Genomic DNA, 20,214 nt, shown 5'->3' on the forward strand with positions numbered 1-20,214 from the left:
ATTTGACGGTGACTTTGGGCTGATATAGTGCAAAAAGGGTGAGGATCCATGAGGATCCGTGCTTCAAAACCACGTTTTTGGGCCACGGAGTGGCCAGGAAGCCATGGATCCGTAATTTTTGTGGGGCAGGTTGTGCCCCTGGGAATGATGTGTGATTTGATGGTGAGTTTGGAGTGGCCCAATGCAAAAAGTGTGAAGATCCATGAGGATCCGTGGTTCGGAACCAAGTTTTTGGGCCACGGTTTCGCCAGGAAGTCGTGGATCCGTGATTTTTGTGTTGCATGCTGTGCTGCTGGTCATGATGTTTGATCTGATGGTGACTTTGGGCTGATCTAGTGCAAAAATAATGAGGATTCATGAGGATCCGTGCTTCGGAACCACGTTTTTGGGCCGGGGCATGGCCAGGCAGGCGTGGATCCGAGTTATTTGTGGTGTAGGCTGTGCCCCTGACTATGATATGTGATTTGACGGTGAGTTTGGGTTGGGCCGATGCAAAAAGCGTGTAGATCCATGAAGATCCGTGCTTCAAAACCACGTTTTTGGGCCACGGTTTTGCTAGGAAGCCGTGGATCCGTGATTTTTGTGGTGGATGCTGTGCCCATGGCCATGATCTTTGATCTGATGGTGACTGTGGGCTGATCTAGTGGAAAAATCATGAGGATCCATGAGGATCCGTGTTTTTTAACCATGTTTTTGCGCCCCTGCGCCCCCCCCCAAAACAGTGGATGCGTGATTTTTTTGATGCTTTCTACAGAGTAAGACATGGTCTACAGTATCATGGTGGTTTTATTTAATTTGAATGAAAAAATCATATGAATTCACGAGGATCCGTGTAGATCCGCCTTTTACCTTTTTCCATAAAACAACACAAATGAAATACAACCTATATACAGCAACAGTAGCAAATGGCTTTAGATACCTATTAGGTCCATAAATTACCATGTAGCATATATTCAACACAAAAAAACAGCGACAATTTGTTGTTGACAAAGGACAGCTGGACATATAAAGGGCCCCATTATCGTCAGTAGCTTAACGCCTCATCAAACCTAAATCCGGCCTTGGCTGTGAAGGCTCTAAGGGGAAAAACTAAAGGTAAAGGTAAAGGGGCCCCTGCCGCCAAATCTCACTGATTCCCCTCAATGACACCCTCATTTCCCCCAACGCCTCTCTCTCCTACGAACAGCACAGAGGGGACGCTTCTAAAAAAGAAGAGGCCGTTGGGCCAACTCACTCGCTTTGCCGGCACAACCGCTCGCCCCCAAACAAGCCTTAGCACCGTGGGCAGCGAATGCTCCTTCCCCCATTGCCAACTTCTCTCTCCCCCCCCCCCGCAATAAGAGTCTGGGTCGTGCCCCCCCCCCGTTCCCCACACGGGCTGAACGTCCCTTACCTGCGCGCGCGTCCTCCGCCAACGAGGATACGCAGGACCCTCTCGCTCTCCCCTTCTCTCCCCCCTAACAGTCCAAACCGAGTAACAAACCCGCGTGCGCGCGAGCGCCTAACTCCCCACTTAATTGAAATCCCCGCTCTGACGTCGTCACGTCCGTAACTCCGACGTAAAACTCTCCTCACTCCAGGTCTGTATCTCTCCGCCACGCAAAACTTTGCCGCCTTTTCTTTTAACTTAGTTGTCCCCTGCCCTGGAAGACCGATAAAATATAAGAATGTTCCTTACCCCACCACCACTCCCACACTGAAATGAGCTTTCTGGGGGGCGGGGGGGAGCGGGCTGCGTGGGGACTACTTCCGAATGGTTTCTGCGGAAGCATAAATATGGCGCAACGACAGCCGTAATGCCGCTTACCTGCGAGTAAGCGCCTCTGAACTCAAGTCTTCTCAATGGGCGTGCTTATGAGGGTGCCGTTCCTCCTCTGTTCTGAGGTGCTGCTTAAAAATAGCACAACAGGGGGGATATAATGACAACTTTGAGTGCTTATGAAGTAGCTGAAGAACTTCCAAGTACAATGATTGAATTTTAAGAAAAAGAAATTTTAGTGTTTTGTTGGAAGCCGCCCAGAGTGGCTGGGGAAACCCAGCCAGATGGGCGGGGTATAAGTAATACATTATTACGGTATTATTATTATTATTATTATTATTATTATTCCCCCTACCCTATTTTCTTTTTTTGAAAATGGAAAAACTTGCCAAGGCAGACACGCCCCCTAAATTAATGGAGGATGGGGGGCACCCACGTGACTACACATGACAGGGGTGTGGCAACTTGACTGAAATATTGGGGGGCCAAGCAAGCCCCGCTCAGCACATGACGCGGGCACGCACATGCCCATCAACTGGGGGGGGGGACAGCCGTCAAATGTTTTACGGGGGGAGAAGACCCCTCGGTCCCTAGGAGTTGGATCCTATGATACAGGATTTGACAATTGCAGTTCCACACAAGTAACCCTCAAGTTCTCCAGTTTAGCATCTCTTTTGTACGCAGCCCGTCCCAAGCCCATGCAACTGCTAAAGCTTGCTTTTCACCATCCCAACTCCCATTTCTGAAAAACCCTTTCTCCTATGCAGTCCCACTGTACACTTGTTCGCATCTTCACCCCCGCGTCCGTGCCTCCCCGCATTTTTTTTGTGCAAGATCGCTGCAGTGGTGAACTCCATGGTGAACTCCTGCAGCTTTTCAATCATACGTAAACGACACGTCAGAAAAAATTAGCTACTTTTACTTACAAAGAGATACGTCTAAAACATACCTGGTTTATTTCAAATATTTGAAATTTTAGCTCAGAAAGAAGAGTACGTATAAATACATTCTACATTTATAAAGAAATGCTTTCTACATTTATGCAACAGGGGATGCATGGGAGTCTTCTGAATTTCTAAAGGTATAGATATATAATCCTTCCTGCTACCATCAAATACCGGTGCTTAATATAATTACAGTATTTTCCTGTGCCTTTGTGTGCTGGTTTGACTTTTTCTTTTCTGTTTTCTTTTCTTTTTCTTTTACAAAGTAGCCTCTTGTTTCCCTGGACAATATATGAATGGGAAGTGAATGGGAAGTGGACTCCTTTGTTACTTAGTTTCAATATTTATCTAAATTGGGAAGCTCCTTCTGATGCAGTAAGTGAAAGTGGTGCTGAAAGAAAAAGTATTTTATAAATAGCATACTCGTACGCTTTCCACCAAAATAGAAGAAATGTCCATCTCAAAAGAGTCTTAATGCAAAGATTTTTGTTTCTTAGTTTCTGGTCCAAGGAGTAGGGCCTCTTGAACCTTTGGGCTGGCTGTTCTAATTTCATCACATTTCTTTTTTTAATATGAGCAGAATTTTGTGAGTTAGGTTGTTGAGTTTGAGAAGGTTGATGACTCAGTTGATGGATGTTGTGTATATTTTGGGTGCTTGCTAATAAAATATCTGTTCTAAGTTGCTACATCAAATCTGGAACTTCATGCAGAACCAGGAGTGAAATACATTGCAAAAAAATACTATAGAATATTTGAGGACTCCACATCCTTTATCTCTCTCAAATGAGACAGCTGAGGAATGCAAAAGGGATAAGTTTCAGGATAACAAGAAGGGAGAAAACACTGAAAGGGGTGGAGGGGAGTGGCTGCTTTAAACCTTCCACCCCTAATTTACTAAAATTTCTGCTGGTGTTGAAAGTTACCATTTTCTTCCCAATTTTCTCCATCTCTGCTTTACTCAAACTTCCACAACTTTAAACCACTGCTTTCTGCCTCTCAGTGTGCCTCCCTTCCTCACTCCCATGCTGCTGTTGTGCAGCTTGCCTTCACATTTGCTCCTCTATACTGCCCTGACTTCATTCAAATCCAGGTTTGTGATGTGGCACTGCAAGCCTCCAGTGGGGGCTGTTTGATAACGTTCTTACATTTATATTATATACAGAGAAACCAATCCTCCCTCCCAATTAGGCTTCCTGGAGGAGGGTTTCTCCCCAACCTCAATCTGAATAAAACCTGCAGTCATTTTGATTTCATATCTGTATCGTCTTACATTAGTCTTGTCTGAGCTGCTTCCACTTCCACTTTCCATTATGTCATCAGATTCAAAAAAGTGGAAAAGTGAAAATCAAAAGCAGATGAGGAAAACTGCTTTAAAATTTAAAAGGTGATTGAGATAGTTATAGATTCTAAACTCTGTACACATGAATGAAACAAAATGAGTATGTACAGTGTATGTGTACACCTAAATGTCTTTGAGTGTTGAGGAGAGAAAACAGGATACTCCACCCATGGCCAGTAATGTATAATATTGTACACTTGTTACACAGAAACTGTATGCATGGTCTGCAGAAGTGCTGTTTTCCCTCCCACGTGCCGTATGCTAATTTTTTCTGCATATTTAATTAAGGGTACCTGGGAGTAAACCCCACTGAACCCCACAGGACTTATAAGGAACTTCCTTGCCTCGCCTCGCCTCACCCTCACTCCAGACATTTTGAGTACTTGAGTCATGTGAAATCTAGTAATTTCTAATGTGGTATTGCGATAAGGCTATTTTTTTCAGGGGAGGGCACAAGGGACCCTGTGTACACCTCTGGGTGTTTGTATATTGATGATTTAGTAAGGAGGTGATATATGTGTGAATTATATATATTTTTGTGTAAAAGTAGTTGATACTGAAAATTAATAGCATATACGTTGCAATTTATATGCTGCATATTAACTTACTTCCAGTAGTTTGCCTTTGTAGAATATATGGTCTAGTATCAAGTTAATAAAGTTTTTGTGAGCAGAATATATACACAAAGGAAGCAAAGGCTCAGCAAGGTCATACTTTCTTTTCTGCTGCAGGGCATAACATTTTAATATTTAGATCTTTCAAAAAGCAAAATCTCTTGACATTTGTGCTTTGCTTTTGTAATTTTTATAGTTTGCCTCATTTGCTGTTTTCATGTGGCTATGATGTTTAGTCACTTCAAATGTGTTGTAGTTCAGTGTAAACAGCTTTGTTAATGTTAGCTTCACTTTGGAATTAAATTACTCTGAAGTGGCAAAGCTACTGGCACGATCCAGCTTAGGCCATCCTGACCCCATTTACTTGAGAGTAAGCTAAGCCCCACTGAATCCAGTTCCCATTGGACTAACCTCTGACGAAACATGGTTAGGATTGCAGTGTCAATTTGCCATTAGATTACAATATGTAAAGTTTGAGTGGTCAACTTAGTAAAACCTAGTTATTTTCAAAATAGTATAACTTTTCAGTCCCAGTTATACAAATACACCATTCTGGAATTACTACTGTGTCATGTGCAAGGGTGTACAGTAATTGAGTAAATAGCTGACAATGTACATCATTTTATCATGGTAGAGTTGCTCTTTAACATGCTTTTGGAAGTTGCACCTTTGAGCCAGTTATAAGGGACATCACAATAGGATATTTTATTTTATTTATTGCATTTCTATTCCATCTCTTTCTCCATGGAGCTCAAGTTGACATACATGGTTCTCCTCCTCCTCATTTAATACCCACAGCTACCCTATGTAGTAAGTTTTACTGAGAGGCAGTGACTGGCCCAAGGTCACTTTGTGAGCTTCATGGCTGAGTGGGGATACCAGCCCTGGTCTCCCAGATCCTAGTCCGACCACTCCAGCATGTAGGAACAAATCATTTTGACCATACAATTGTAATTATCTGAATTATATTTTCACATATTTTCAGTATCTCGAGAATGAGGTACATGCCAAGGCTTGCTGCATAGGAGTGCACTCAAAAGAAAGGATTTTCTGCAGAAATAATGCTGCAAAGTAACTTCACTATAGTTTTACTGTAATAAAAAAAGAAAGACACCAAGCCTTTAGCACACATTCAGGATTTTTTACCAGTATGTTACGACTTACAGATAAGTGAACCAAGTTTATAAGGAGAGATACCACTAATGCCAGGGTGGTTAATGAGGAAAGTCAGAGAAGCTATTGGAGAAGGCTTCATTCAGAAAAAATACTTATTTTTTGTTCTCATTTGGCAAAGGGAGCACAGCCCTTGGGGGGGGGGTTGCAAACAATAAGGGATTTAAAAAAGAATTTGAGGAGCAAATTACCAAAAACATTAAAACCAACAATAAAAAGAGGTGAAATAAAATGGAGACCAGCTATGGAGGCAGTCCTCTTATGGATCAGTAACTGGTTAAAGAACAGGGAGAAGTGACCAAGAAAAGCTTCTCAGAAGAGTCCCCTGAGTGTTTGAAGTTTCGCTGCTTTTCATGAAGTAATGAAGGTCACCTTCCCTTCTCAGGAATAAATGGACAGTTCTCCCAATGGAGAGATGTAGAAAGCCAAGTCCCCCAAGATTCTTGGTAAGACTCCACTTTTGAACTTGTTCATAAATAACCTGGGGTTAGGGGTGAGCAGTGAGGTCACCAGATTTGCTGTTGACACCAAATTGTTCAGGTTTGTAAGAAGAAAAATGGATTTGCAAATTAGCTACAAGAGGATCTATCCAGACTGGGATAGTGGGAATTAAAATGGCCAGTGCAATAAATGCAAACAATTCTAAAGTGATGTACATTGCAGGGGGAGTTCTAACTTTTCATATATGCATTTATGGGGTCTGAAATGGCAGTGACTTATGAGGAACGAGATCTTAGCTTAATGAAAATGTTGAGTCAGTGTGTGGCAGGTATGAAAATTAGGATTCATCAGGACAGGGTTTGAAAATAAAACTGTCAATATCATAATGCTGTTACACAAATCTATGGTAGGAGTCATTCTGCAAAGAAACAGAAAAGATTGTTGTAACTTTAAGAACTGTTTCTGTGAGTTCATGGTGTGGTTTTCTAGACTGATTAGGTACAGCTGGTGATGGGTACAAAAGGAGAAGTTGCAGTTTGCATTAGCCTGCAAAAGAGAACACCCACATGCTTTGTGTTTGTAAGGTTGTAAATAAAACTCTTGCTTGAGTATTTTACACCTGTCTCATGGTCCTGTTGTCTGCTACCAGGAAGATACAGGTCCAATAATGTATGGTGACAGCACTGGAATACTGTGTTGAGCTGGAAAAGGATATTGTTGAGGTGGAAAAGGGAGGAGCTAACCAAAATGATCAGAGAGCTGGAACAAGATTACAACATTTGGAACTTTTTAGTTCAGAAAAAGGTATGGTGGAGCATGATAGAGTTGTATAAAATTATGCATGGTGTGCAGAAACTGGTAAGAGCAGGGGTTTTCAACCTGGTCCCCACCGCCCACTAGTGAGCATTTCCGAATTCTAGGTGGGCGGTAGGGGTTCTATGGCACAAGCTGAATCCTCCTTCCATCAAGCACTGGTGGGTGGTAAGGAAATTTTACCATCAAGAAAGATGCATTAGTGGGCGGTAGTTATAAAAAGGTTGACTACCCCTCGGTTAGAGAGACGTGTCTATCCTTCTCACATGTACTAGAACGTGGGCCATCCACCAAACTAGAATGCTGAAAGATTCAGGACCGACAAAAGGAACTATGTCACACAGCACGTGCTTAGACTATGGAATTCATGATTGCAAGATGTAGTGTTGGCCATCAACTTGGATAGCTTGAAAAGGACACTGGACAAATGTATGGAATAAGAGCTATCATGACTGTATTACTTCCACTGTCAAAAGCAGTATGCTTCTACATATCAGTTGCTGGGAGACACTGCTGTTGTGCTCCTGTCCTTCTCAAAGACTTCCCACATGAAACCATAGTTGGTTGTCCACTATGAGTACAGGATGCTGGACTAGATGGGAGTTGGTCTAATCTTATTTTATTTTATTTAGAACTCTATGTGTTTTCATTTTTGAGAAAGATGGGTCTGCACATTTTATTTTCTAGCTAAGGACAGTTACTGGCATAAGCTATAGCCATTTATTTTTTTCATTCTAGATATCTAGATAGTGTAATCTGAATGCCAGTATTTGAGGAAGGTATGGTTTATCAGTAACTATTTCATAAAAACTGCATCAAAAGTATTTTTTATTTCTATTTGTAAGACACAAATCAAAAGCTCAGAGACATGATTCTTGCATGCATTTATGAATATGCTTTATAAGAAGCTCATATTAAATTCAGATTTAAAGTCCTTTCAAATAATTAATCTATCTATCTTTTAGATGATAAAAGTGCAAAGTGTAGCAAATTACCTGGGGAAACAGAACTCCAAAACATCAAGATATTTTATTTGATATAAAAAATGGTAACAAATTGTCGAGATTTTTTTCTTTCAACTGCCCTTCTCCCACAAGAGTTCTGTGTTTTATTAGATCAAATATAATATAGAATATTACTTTTACTAATGTATTCTTTTTAAATACACTATTATCAAAGCCATAGAGGATGTTCAGAAAACAGACTACAAATCTCATGAGGTCTGCCACTGCAGTTTCAAATAAAACTATATAGCCTGGGTAGTAAGAAATTCTGGGAATGATCCCGAGAAAGTCACTTATAATCCAGCTACAGTGGTCTTTGTTTACACATGTTCTGGCAAAGTGAATAGATGTATGCTAGACTGGATAATTAAAGAATCTACCAATTTACAGGTTTTCAATATTCAGAATCAGACTTCTAAAAACGAGATCTCAACAGGGCCAAAATAGATTGGAAACATTTTAAATTCTTTCAAGCACTGACATCCCATGTAGTCAATTTTATAAGCTTTTTTCCATAGTCTGTGGAATTAGGTTACCAAGAATTAAACAAGGAACTGTCAGAAATGAAGAACTTGCTCATGGAAATTCACAAGTAGTTTTCTCATGGTGATGGCAGATCTGGATTTCAGTTATGTGAGACACCATGCAGTTATCTACTGCTTGGTGACTGAAAGGATTTTTAATTTTTTTAAAAAATAAATCTTCTAAAATAGTTGATTCTTCAAGAACTACAAGCAATAGGCTCTGATTGATAGCTGCTATATGTTAATTTCACAACAGGGATGTAATTGAAAATTGTAACTTTGTGACTTTGTGTGTGTCTGTGTGTTTTCATAGAATTCAGACACTCTTTTACAATGGCTATGAGTAGCTATCTACCTCCCATCAGAAAACCTCCCCAGCAAACAGGGTTCTACCAACTAAAAGCATGATGAAGGTAATCTGCAGTGTAACAATTTCTGGAACTTCTTGGGTGAAGATCTTACAGCAGGATCCTATTAGTGAAAGTAACATTGGACAACTGTGGATCGCCTCAAGGCAGGACATTTAGGAACATTTGGTAAATACAAATACCATAGAATGGTTTTGATATGAGTAAAGAAATCGTTAGCCCAAATAAATGGTTCTGTCCAGTTTTATGCTCCAATGAAATCCAGTCTAATTAGATTATATCTAATCAGGATACAATATTGTCCACATAGCTGAGATATCAGTGGTGTGTGCCTTTGAATTATAGAAAATAGTACCCTACTAAATCCAGAGCAGTGACTGAAGCAAACTAGGATATGGTCTCCACATAAAGCAATATGAGTGTAGAAAGAATGCTGAGGAAGGAGACAGGATGCAACCATGTTAAACTATCCATGGACACCCCAGATTTGAATGCTCCAGCATATTAAAACACCCTGCGAGTAAAAGCAGCATTACCAGGAAGAATGGTTCTAGAACAGCTTGTTCCCAGTTGTTTTCTACTCATGAAGGAGTTTTGCACATAGGGGAGCATTATAAATGTGACCACCTATTTGCAGTCTGAAGTGGAACACTGCCTGTAACACAGGCAGCACCAGAGAGGAGAAAGGGAGAGGACATACTGTCCAGACACTGCTGGATTCCTTTTGTACTTCCTTCAAAGGAAAGATGTTTTAACATAAACGTATCATTCTCTTTCAGAAATCTAAAATATGCAACAGAACCATCTCTCTTGGCACACACAAAAGTGCACCATGTCCTTTTTATGCCATTCCCCATCACCACCATGTTTCTGCTCCTGCAGTCCAGTCTAACCCTCCCAAATCCGTTTTGATGCATGTGTAGACAAGGTCTAAAATGCCTGCCATGGCTATATTTGTTTCAAGTAGACCAAAATGTACTGCCTAGGAAGATTACATTTACTTTTGTATAATCCATTGGAACAACTGAGAATAATGATTACTTTTATTCAGATTACTTAGAATAAATAAGCGTGTTCTGGTTGAGAAGATAAATTGCTGTTGCAAATTAATGTTATATGTATAATGCTTCATTTTTAACTTTTTTTTTTGTCAGAACAGTGCTCTGAGTCAAATAGCTAGAGTTTTTAAAGTTCTGGGAAGTAATTTAAGTAAGGGATTTTATGTCCTTTGCACCATTGCTGTATTTAGTTTAAACGAGCAAATAGTAGAGGAATGAAATTAAGAGATTTAAAGAAAGAAATGCAGCCTGAAAATAAAAATGAAACCTTGTTCTTGCATCAGAATTATTAGATCTTGCGATTTGCATATACAAATAATTCAGCAACATTCACTGGCATTATAAATACAGCAAGATCAAATTATAAATGTAATAAAAGAAAATATCACTGTATAATACATACATATATTATAAAGATCTTGACATAAATTAAATATAGTTTTGCATATACAGAATAAGGTTCAGTAGCAACATACTAAAAATGATACTGCGTAATGAAAACATTTTCAAATGCTGGAAACAAAGATGTTCAAATTCCTTTAAAAACCAATTCATAAAAGTCATTTTCAAAACACTAATCAATACAGCAGGCATTCTTCTGTTGGGCCTGATTAACCCAAGCCATTAAGTATCTTACTTAGTACAAGATTTCAAAACTTGCTTGCATCAAGAAATGCTTTCCACACTGAGTTGTCTGCCAAGAACTATGTTGTGTGTTGCAGGGAATTCTGGAGTGCATTGTGTCACCCTCTTAAATTTGCGTAGTGAGACTAGCTGGCCTCTATACAGAGCATGTATGTCCCACAGCACCAGGGCTGTTTCCAGGATTCTTTGGACCCCATGCAAGAGACAGCAGGAGGCCTGAACACGCAGAGATACACATCCACATCAAATACAAGAGAGTACATACTTCATGCATTCAAAAGAGTGCATGAGAGTTCAAATTGCGTAGGGTCACAGGGATGCAGTGCTGCCCTTTCCCCCAGTAACCCTCTGCATGCTTCCTACTCCCAACCTTTTGAGCTCTGAGCACAAAGGTCTGCAGGGAATTTCTGAATGCAGCTAGAATATTGCTGCAGATATTTCTGCTCAAACCTCAGGAGAGGAGAGAGTGGAGATGGCACACATGAGGATACTGGAGGCGGGGCTGGTGCACACACTCCTGGACTGTTTCAAGCTCAGGTGTTCTTTTGAATGCATGAGCAGGGCTCCCTCCAATATCTTCTTTTGCTCCTAAGCTCCATGCAGAGGGCTAGCTGGCTGACTAAATGGGGCGTGCGGATGGGCTGGCTCTAACAGCAGATGAGTTGGGAGCACGGAGCCTGCTCTGCCTGATACAGCATCCACTACTGGTAACATGGGAGACCAGGCAAACTGTGAGCTTAGGCTCTCCCAACTTCTGCAACAGTGCCAAGGAGGAGTTAATCCTGAACGTTGTGGCTGATTGTGGGCTCTGCAAATCCTGTGGCAATCAGGGGAGCAAGGAATCCAAGTACGGTATAGAATAGTATGACCTTGGCTGTCATACAGGCAACAGAAGGTCAAGACCAGAGCCTTCCTTTCCCCACACAGCTGCATTTCCCCCCCCCCCACATTAACTATTTGCATGCCTGTGTGCGCACTGCTCTTGTTTGTTTTTAAAGCAAATTTATGTATATAAACTATTAGAGGGGGCCCTGCAGATTTTACTAATCCCTGGTGCCAGGCCTGCAAAGGACATGTCTCCTCTGCTGCTATACTTTCCAGGAAAGTATCAGTAACAAATGATAAGATGCCTTTTGGTTAGCTAAGTTACAGTTCTTTATCTTGTTGTTAGTCCTTGCAAGGCATTAAAAAGCAGATGCAATAAAGGGAGTGCTGGCCTGCTCCCTCCATGCATTGGAGGGCAAAGATCTGTAGCCAGGATGCTGCTGCATTAGTGTTAGCTCTCCACATGATGCTGATTGTGCAAGGTTCTAAATCACACTGGATCTACATGCATATAGTAGACATCCAGCCTCGTGGAGGGTAAAGTTGGGGAGCTGACACGCCCCTGCCCTCTCCTTACGCAAGTAAAATCGCATGAGGGTTTTAACACACAAATAGGGCTATTGTTGACTCCCTGATAAATTGATAAGGAACCCCGAGTTTCTAGAAACATACTTCGAAATAAACTGCTTTAACAATATTACTATTTGTGCACTGTTTCTGAGTTAAGCATGTACTTAAGAGCTTTGGCAATCAATGTCCACTGTCACACAAGACAATAAGTTGAGTCACATAGTGACTAGATATGCAGATCAGAACATATAAATTTCTAATCACTGTTTGGCATTTATTAATGCAATCTCATGCAATGTAAAAAAAATTAAGTGTGGAAACCCATAAATATGTTTGTTATACCATTGTACGAAGTATCACAGTCTTATTTGACTAAACACCTTGAAGTGAAAAACAAGCTTTCTAAAGTTGCAATTCACCAACCTCATAAAACAGATTAGTTGTGATTAAAAGTGATTTGGCTGGGTTTAGCACAGTATTTCCTCAACTGTGGCAAGTCTTGTCATCACCAAATGGGAGAACCTAGTAGAACTAGATTGTCTGAAGGGAATCCAACAAAGCCACAGAGAAGGTTTTGTGCTTCAGATTACTTCAGAGAATTTAATCCCACGGAATTATCTGAAACTGTTGAGTATAGAAATTATTCCACATTGGGGGAGGAAAGCTGCTCCATTTTAAGTGCACTCATATTAGTATTACCAAAATGAGCCTCACCCCAAGTATTCTGGCTTCACTTGGGTAAATATAAGAAAAGTTAAAACATCCCTACTTCATTAATGGATTCCGCTATGTGCATTTCTGGTCCACATCTTACGTTTTTAAATATTGCTTTACAGAACAAGCAACAAATTAAGAGAGTTCTGGATGCTATTAGAAATATTATCTAATAATTACTTCCTTCCACCAAGGCAGGATTTTTCTCTACATCTGAAAATGACTTTGTTTGGATAATTTAAAAAGGAACAACTGCAATGCTTTCCCTTAAGCAGATTTCACAGTTACAGCTATGGATGCTGGTCAGAGGTCAAGGAAGGGGTACTGGACTGATACTAAGAGAAGCAAGGAATTCCAGTGTCATGGATGAGGGAACAGCAGCTACCTATGCTATTCTAGGTTTACTGAAAGCTAGGAAGTGGGAAATTAGAAGACGGAGACTAAATTGGTAACTGTAAAGACTATTTTTGTGTTATCAAGCTAAATAAGATACTTTGGCTAAGTGCAGAGAGGCCATTCATCAAGGAGCCAAGAAAACCGAGGGGACATATTCACCAGGACCTAAAGGTGTTACTAATATCCAGTAGTCAAAAACTCAATACCAGGACTAGCACATGTCTCTATTGTAACAAAAATAGAGATATTAGGAAGAATATGATTATGGTTTTGTCAAAACCCCAGTATTTTGAAAACAGCAGTTTCCACACAATTTGTACTGCATTAGAAAGCGTCTGACACTCTTAAGGCTGTCGGAAGCAGCTTCTAAACTGGTGGGTAGAAACAGTGGTTTTAAAAAACCTATCTTCATCTGTTAATGTGCTCACAGATTTGGGTCCATAGTGTATTGGACTGTTCATTCCTCACATTTTGGAGTTTGGATTTCCAAACTTATTATGATAGAAAGCTTATTTTACATTCAACTCTTAACCAAATAATGGTGTTTGCTTTGGGGCTTAGAGAGCTTAACATCAATCACCTCTTACAATAAATTCTATTCATTAAGTGCATAACAACTGTACATATACATATAGATTTACAGAAGTGCATTACTGGGAAGACACAAGCAATAAAATGGCAGTGCTTTAAAAACAGTGTGCTTATAGACTAACCTGAACTGTTTTCAATTAAAAGTCGGTAAGTAAAAGACTCATGTGGACACCTTGCAATCCTCTGAATTGCTAAAAGTATCCACCTTTCTTCCAGTCGTGTATTAAAATGAACATAGATTAAAATAATGCAGGAGCTGAAATGTAATGACCAGGTTAAAGTCTACATAGTTGTCAATAAGGCTTTCCTTGTTGTATTAAAAAAACCACCAATGAACAAGCCCAAACTATTGCATATTAGACATTTATATACAAATTATTCTTTTGTACTTGTGCTCTTTAATTTATGCCTTCTAAAAAGATGGGAGCAATAGATATAAAATGTACTGTGTGTTTTGTCATTTTTCTCCAAAGCTAGTTTTGTCCAGACGATGACATTGCCACATGGGGCTTTATATATAGTCACAGCCATTAAAGTAAAAACCCTAGGAAGCAACCCATCATACAAGTCAGTTCAAAACAAATGGGTTTTGTGCCCTAACAGTAAATGGTCAGTTGTGCACCAACAGCCCAAACCCAAATTTTGTGGGCACTCCTACATGTCCATACTTCATTGGCTACACTCCTGGGATAGTTCTGTATACTTACAATAAGGAAGAAAATTGTGAAATAATAGGTCATATAGGAGGTCTGAAAGCATACTGGCATTGAGTACCACACCATTTGTAGGAACACAATTCAGGACACTGTTCATTCCCATTAAGTACCACCAACACTAAAGGAGCACAAGTGTATTTATCTGTGTCCTTAATTGAACACTAACACCAGTATTCTAAGGACTTGGAAGTAAATGTCTTGACTTCAGTAGATGCTATTCCCTGATTCAGCTAAAGATTTGTCATGACTATACTCCACTGACACCAGTGAAGCAAGTTTGCCACTATGTAATTACTGAAGTTGTGTTGCTTTCAGTAGTGCTTAGCCATAACTATCTTAAGCTAGATTGTTTTAAATTGAAAGTATATGTTTTCCTTTATATATTTGCTTTCTATCTGGCAATATACCTTTTTGTGATAGCAAGAACAGAACCTCTTTCTTTTCAAAATACAAAATAGTTTCAAAATATTGATTAATTAACCTACATTAAATATGTTACTTTATGTTAATATTTCTTTTTTAAAAATTATATCAGGTTAAATAACTTAAGGTGATCTTTTAAGATTATTTAACTGAATTCAACGAACTCAGTATTTGCATTATGGTGCTAAGTTACAGCTTGCAATTATAACAGAACTATCTAGAGAATCTTGTCTTCAAAAATAATTATACGTTTTATGTTTTTTGCTAAGGTTCAAAATCTTAGACAGTTGCTTGTGGAGGATTCATGTACCATTATATATAATCCACTGAATGAGTTGTGCTTAACAGGAAGAATGCTTTAAAAATACAAAAAAAAGCAAACAGATATAACCTGGCTATTGACCGTTAAGATTAATAGTTGTAGAATATTAACCAACTTTCTAGAGCACCTCAAATAGTGTCTTCCACAGTCAGCAGTTCACATTAGCATCAATAGGTTTACAAGTGGAGCAAGGTGCTGATGAACATAAAAGCATCAAAACACCGCCACAACCGAAAAAAGAATACTCTGCAAATACTGAGATGAATGCAGCAAGCAAATGCATATGCTCTTGGGTGGCCACACTCATTTCAGTGGGGTTCACACAGTGTTTCCTAGTAGCATGTGGCCATTGTGTGGAACTTGCTCTAAGAGAAATAATTGTCATGTGCGCGGATTTGGATCCAGCCTATTTACTCTTATTCCTCTGCTTTATAAACACGGGTTATTTTATAAGTCATCTAAAAGTTAAAAAGTAAAAAGTAAAAGTCAGAATTTCATAGATGTTCAGGGGAAAATATGGGTATGATCCAGCCAAAACCAAGCATTTTTGAAGTCCCATTAATGAATTTTAAAAGTATTTATTTCCTGTTCTTCGATGGACTCCCATCCAAGGGGCTGATCAGATCCATGCACACTTAGCTTCAGCAGTGCTGCAGCATCAAGTGCTCCCAGACCATTAACTGGACTCCAAATCCCATTAACTTCAATGGGAAAAATTTAAGCATAAGCTTAATACACCCACTGAAATCTGTGGGTATTGAATATGCCTAACATAGGCTGGATTGTGCCCTATTTTTATAATAGTTTATACTGTGATATATTGTACACGGCCATCTGTTATGCAAAACTTAAAGATCACCTTGATCCAGCTTGGGGAACTAGATACACAGACACAGCCTTTGCACATATATCCCCAGCTGAATGGGGTGTCCCACATGCAAAAGTGTGCTAGATGTGCAGCTCCCCTATTTTATGTGCTGAAGCTGCACATGTTGAGCATTTCAAAACAATAGCAATCCTGCTGTTTGGCTGTTTGGGAAGGAAAGTGGGACTCTGGAATCAAACAGGTTCTTCAGGTGGTTTTTTTTGGTTTTTTTTTTGAAACAGTTCTGCGCATGCTCCTTTGGATCAGAGAGTAAAAGTCTTGAATAATTTATACATCTAAGGAGGCATTCCGAGCAAGCCAAACATGGTAGTATGTACATTTAGAGTTTTTAAAAAGTCAATGGAAATAAATTAACATGATTTACAAATCTCTGTACAGATGATTAAATTAATAATAATAAGGCAGGAGTTTTCACTTGAAATTGGCATAATCAGAAAATATGTCAATGAAATCTTGTACCACTTTGTAGCAGAATTCATACTGTTCCTGAAAAGAGAAGAAGAATACATTTACTCTGATGAAAATTTCTCTGAATCATAACAATTCCAGTGAAGCATGTTTAACTCTAAACTAGAACATAATCATATCTCACAGACAACATTTTTAATTTCTTATCCTGTTAAAACACTTTCTTTTTTGCAGGTGGTAGCATAATTAATTTTAAAATATAACTAAAACAACAACAACAACAGTTGGTTCACTGAGAAAGCAGACTTTGAATGAGAGGTGGACAGTGAGCCCAATGGGAGCATTTAAAAAAAACATAAATCCTATCAGGAGTCACTGTCAAATCAAGAAGTTTCCCATTTACTTTTTCATTTTAATTAGTTATAGCCTGCCTCTCAGGGTAGGGGAGCCATCAAAAGACAGCTAAAAATGGCTATATTCTGATACCAGGACACATATGTAAACCTGACTATTGCTATTGTTTTTAAAAACAACTGTGAGAGGCAAGCAGAGCACAAATAACCAGCTCTAATTAATCTGCCCATTATATACAGGGAGGCCACCCTTGCCGTAATTCCTTGATTGCAAAAGTATGCAATGATATTTGGATCTTGCCACTGCTATTAGCTGTTCAGAGGACCAGCTGTACACTCCTCTCCCCCGCCCCCCAAAATCCAAGATACCCTATAGCACTGTGCAGAGGCTATTCAGCAGTTTCAAAAGTTGTTGTGGTGTGGCTTTGCAACATGACTAAGCATTGGCACGACATGTATTTGTGAACACCCAAGTCCTGTGTTGTGACACTTTGCTCAAATACCAACATCCTATTATCCTTTTGACAAATATTTTTGTGGTTAAAACAACATACCAGTGTTTGCACCATATGTGGTCTTTGCAGTCGTAAACTCTTCACAGCTTGAAATACATCTAAGAGACCCTCAGCTTTGACTCGCTCCAGAATATTGCTGAGTGCAATGAATGTACCTGTTCTTCCAGCTCCAGCACTATAATACATATACTTTTTTTTCTTTAACAGGTTATATTACCAAATCCATATTCAATACAGTGAAAATACACCCTGAATTGATTCCCTGCTACTTAGAAGAATCCCTGCATTGCCTCATTGTTCTTTCCAAGGACTGGCAGAAGCAGAATAAATTATGCCAATTTGCTTAATATAAACATTTTCATGCAGATAACGGAATTTAGTTCTACTAGCCAAGGAAAACTTTCTTGAAATATAAACTCACGTCTAAATTTTTCAACCACCCAACCTTAATCTTGCAATCACTTTATGTGCATAAATGTTTACATCATGCTGTTTCTAAACTACCAATATATAAACATAGTTCCTAGCACTTCTGGAAACTCTTAGAAACATCCTTGTCTCAGCAGCCAGAGCCTGACTATCACTATGTGACTGACTGCTGTGCATTACACACTGAAGCTAACGTAATGTATGAATTATAGTTCTAGCTAATAAGAAATTGGGCTTCAAAATCATGAACACAGTTTATCCAACAAAAGCAGATCTCCGTAGCTGACATCTTATGACAATAGGTGACTGGTAGGTGAGTGTAGTTTGCCCAAAATGGTCTTGCAGCCCAAATTCAGAAGCCAGGCAGACCTAATTAGGTCCATGGCCAAGAGGTTCCCCATTGCTGATCACTTTGTGTAATATCACTTTATTTAATATCACTTTATCACTCTAGGAAAGTGAAATTAAAGCTTTGCTGACAAATGCCCCATTTCTGATAACTGAGTATCTTGTCATAGTTGTCCATTCCCTCTTAAACTCCCAGAGTACAGAAAATCGTTTCAAGGCTACTAGATTGGTAAATGTGTATGTTTTTTATAGAAAATTATTGTCTTTTTTAAAAAAATTGTAAATATATTTTTACATTTTTGTAAATATTTGTCATGGAAATATTGATGGGCAGAATAGAAATATTGCAAACTTACAAACAAGCAAAGGAGTATAGAGCAAAATAAAATACAAAACTATTTACCTGCAGTGCACTGTAATGGGATGGTTTCCTGTCTGCTGTTGCTGCTTTTGGACAGCTGCAATGAGGTCAATCATTCCCTTCCCTTCAGCAGGAATTCCAATTTCAGGCCATCCATGAAAATGAAACTGTCGGACAAGTCTGCCCAGCTTCTCCTGGTCATTCAAAAGCAAGAAAACCACAAATTCAATGCAGCTTCAAGAGTGGAACGGAACACTGGAAGCCAGCTACATACCTTCTTATCTATAGGAACCTTTTCATATATGGTCAATGTAACTTAATCATGTGATTTATATAAGGTAAGAGGATTTTAACGAGTAATCTAAATTGAGCTAAATTTACATTTCAGTTGGCTTTAAGCAACCCTGAAGTTCAGAAAACCACAGCGGACACAGACGTATTTAAAATGTTATCATTAATACCTGATTGTGCATAATCAGGAAGTCCCTGACGCTTATGGCATCAGCCAGTGAGTCAATCTTTATCTCGATGGTAATCTCTCCATAAGTAACAGATCCCTCTGATGGCCAGTATTGAAAACATTTTTCCTGTAACATTGAGGGAAGAAAAGGGAATGAATGCTGCTTCCAGAACTTCTTGGTTGAAATATATTCATGCAGATACAGCACTGGTTCCTCAAAAACATTAGTAAGAACTAGTTCCTGTCTCCTTCCCCTCCCTCCAATCGCACATTACATATTATATAGAATAACTATTTAATGCCCCTGTATCTGAGTACTGAACAGAAGAAGAAAAATACAGGAAGTTCTACATTCTCCATGTTTTAGTTGATGCCTGTTTTCTATGTGAAATTGATGTCACACAAGCATATGTTTGACATGCAATACTTCTGTACTTTGGGAGACAAATGAAAAGTTTTTAAAAAGGGGAAAAGTTAGAAAGACACATTAAAAACTTTCACGAATCATATGACAACACAAGTTGCTTTTGTAATGACTTAACAATGATTTCAGCAACGCTTGAAATGGATATAACTGTAAAACCCATTATAGCTCACCTTAAGTTAAGAAATGTAGTTTGATGCTGCACCAAACATGCAGACTTCTTGACACCATGCAACTGCTGACACGCAGTGCAGTCCAGAGGACGTTAAGTAAGCACTATTAAGCTCCACTGACATCTTAGCACTCAGTTGAGCACACTTAATTCCCATTGATTTCCCAATTGACTTGATTATATGTAACTTTCCCTAGAATTGTGACAATTTTTGTCTGAATTTTCAGTACTGAGGATCATCAAGCCAGGTTAGGTACAATTCGCGTGAAGCTGTGTGCATCAGAAACCATGCTACTACATGTCTCATTCCTAGCCTGGAAATCTTTTTTCAAGAGCAAAGCATTTTTTTAAAAAAGTGGGGTGAGGAATAAGAACAGCAAAACACTACAGTGACATCACAAAGTCCCCAGTCTGCACAGCACTCTGCAGCTAAACACAGCTGGGCTTTGCTAAGATTTGGTGGTATGAAGCATATTTGTGGCTATTTATAGGCTAATTATCTTTCTTTTTTTTTTTTTAGTGGGTTGGAATGTCCTGAAGAAAAATTTCATTTCCTCATCACACTTTACGCTATTCATAAAAATATATGTTTGTTTTTTTTTTAAATTGGGCAAAGTGG

General features: G+C 39.2%; 1 protein-coding gene and 1 long non-coding RNA gene across 9 annotated transcripts in view; one reads left to right on the top strand and one right to left on the bottom strand.

Annotated features, from left to right (window-relative positions):
* The first annotated feature begins 1,806 nt into the window (after nt 1–1,806).
* On the top strand, nt 1,807–20,190 carry LOC308578277. Of its 3 annotated transcripts, none has more exons than XR_014003851.1 (4): nt 1,807–1,884; nt 6,215–6,275; nt 18,928–18,975; nt 20,116–20,190. It is a non-coding gene; the product is annotated as an uncharacterized lncRNA (long non-coding RNA). The 3 variants fall into 3 exon arrangements; XR_014003852.1 differs by lacking the exon at nt 1,807–1,884 and adding an exon at nt 2,711–2,840; XR_014003853.1 differs by lacking the exon at nt 1,807–1,884 and adding an exon at nt 3,026–3,078.
* The window catches only part of LOC308578269 (receptor-type tyrosine-protein phosphatase epsilon-like), a 59,064-nt gene continuing 52,915 nt past the window's right edge, over nt 14,066–20,214 (bottom strand). For all 6 annotated transcript variants that reach the window (XM_081178520.1, XM_081178518.1, XM_081178519.1 and 3 more), the window contains 4 exons: nt 19,001–19,126; nt 18,582–18,733; nt 17,441–17,576; nt 14,066–16,611 (listed from right to left, as the gene is read on the bottom strand). In XM_081178520.1, coding sequence (XP_081034646.1) covers nt 16,537–16,611; nt 17,441–17,576; nt 18,582–18,733; nt 19,001–19,126 — 489 coding nt within the window. In that variant the 3' untranslated portion in view covers nt 14,066–16,536. The remainder of the gene's footprint in view (nt 16,612–17,440; nt 17,577–18,581; nt 18,734–19,000; nt 19,127–20,214) is intronic.

This window comes from Podarcis bocagei (assembly GCF_964188305.1).
Source record: "Podarcis bocagei genome assembly, chromosome: W".
Classification (NCBI taxonomy): domain Eukaryota; kingdom Metazoa; phylum Chordata; class Lepidosauria; order Squamata; family Lacertidae; genus Podarcis; species Podarcis bocagei.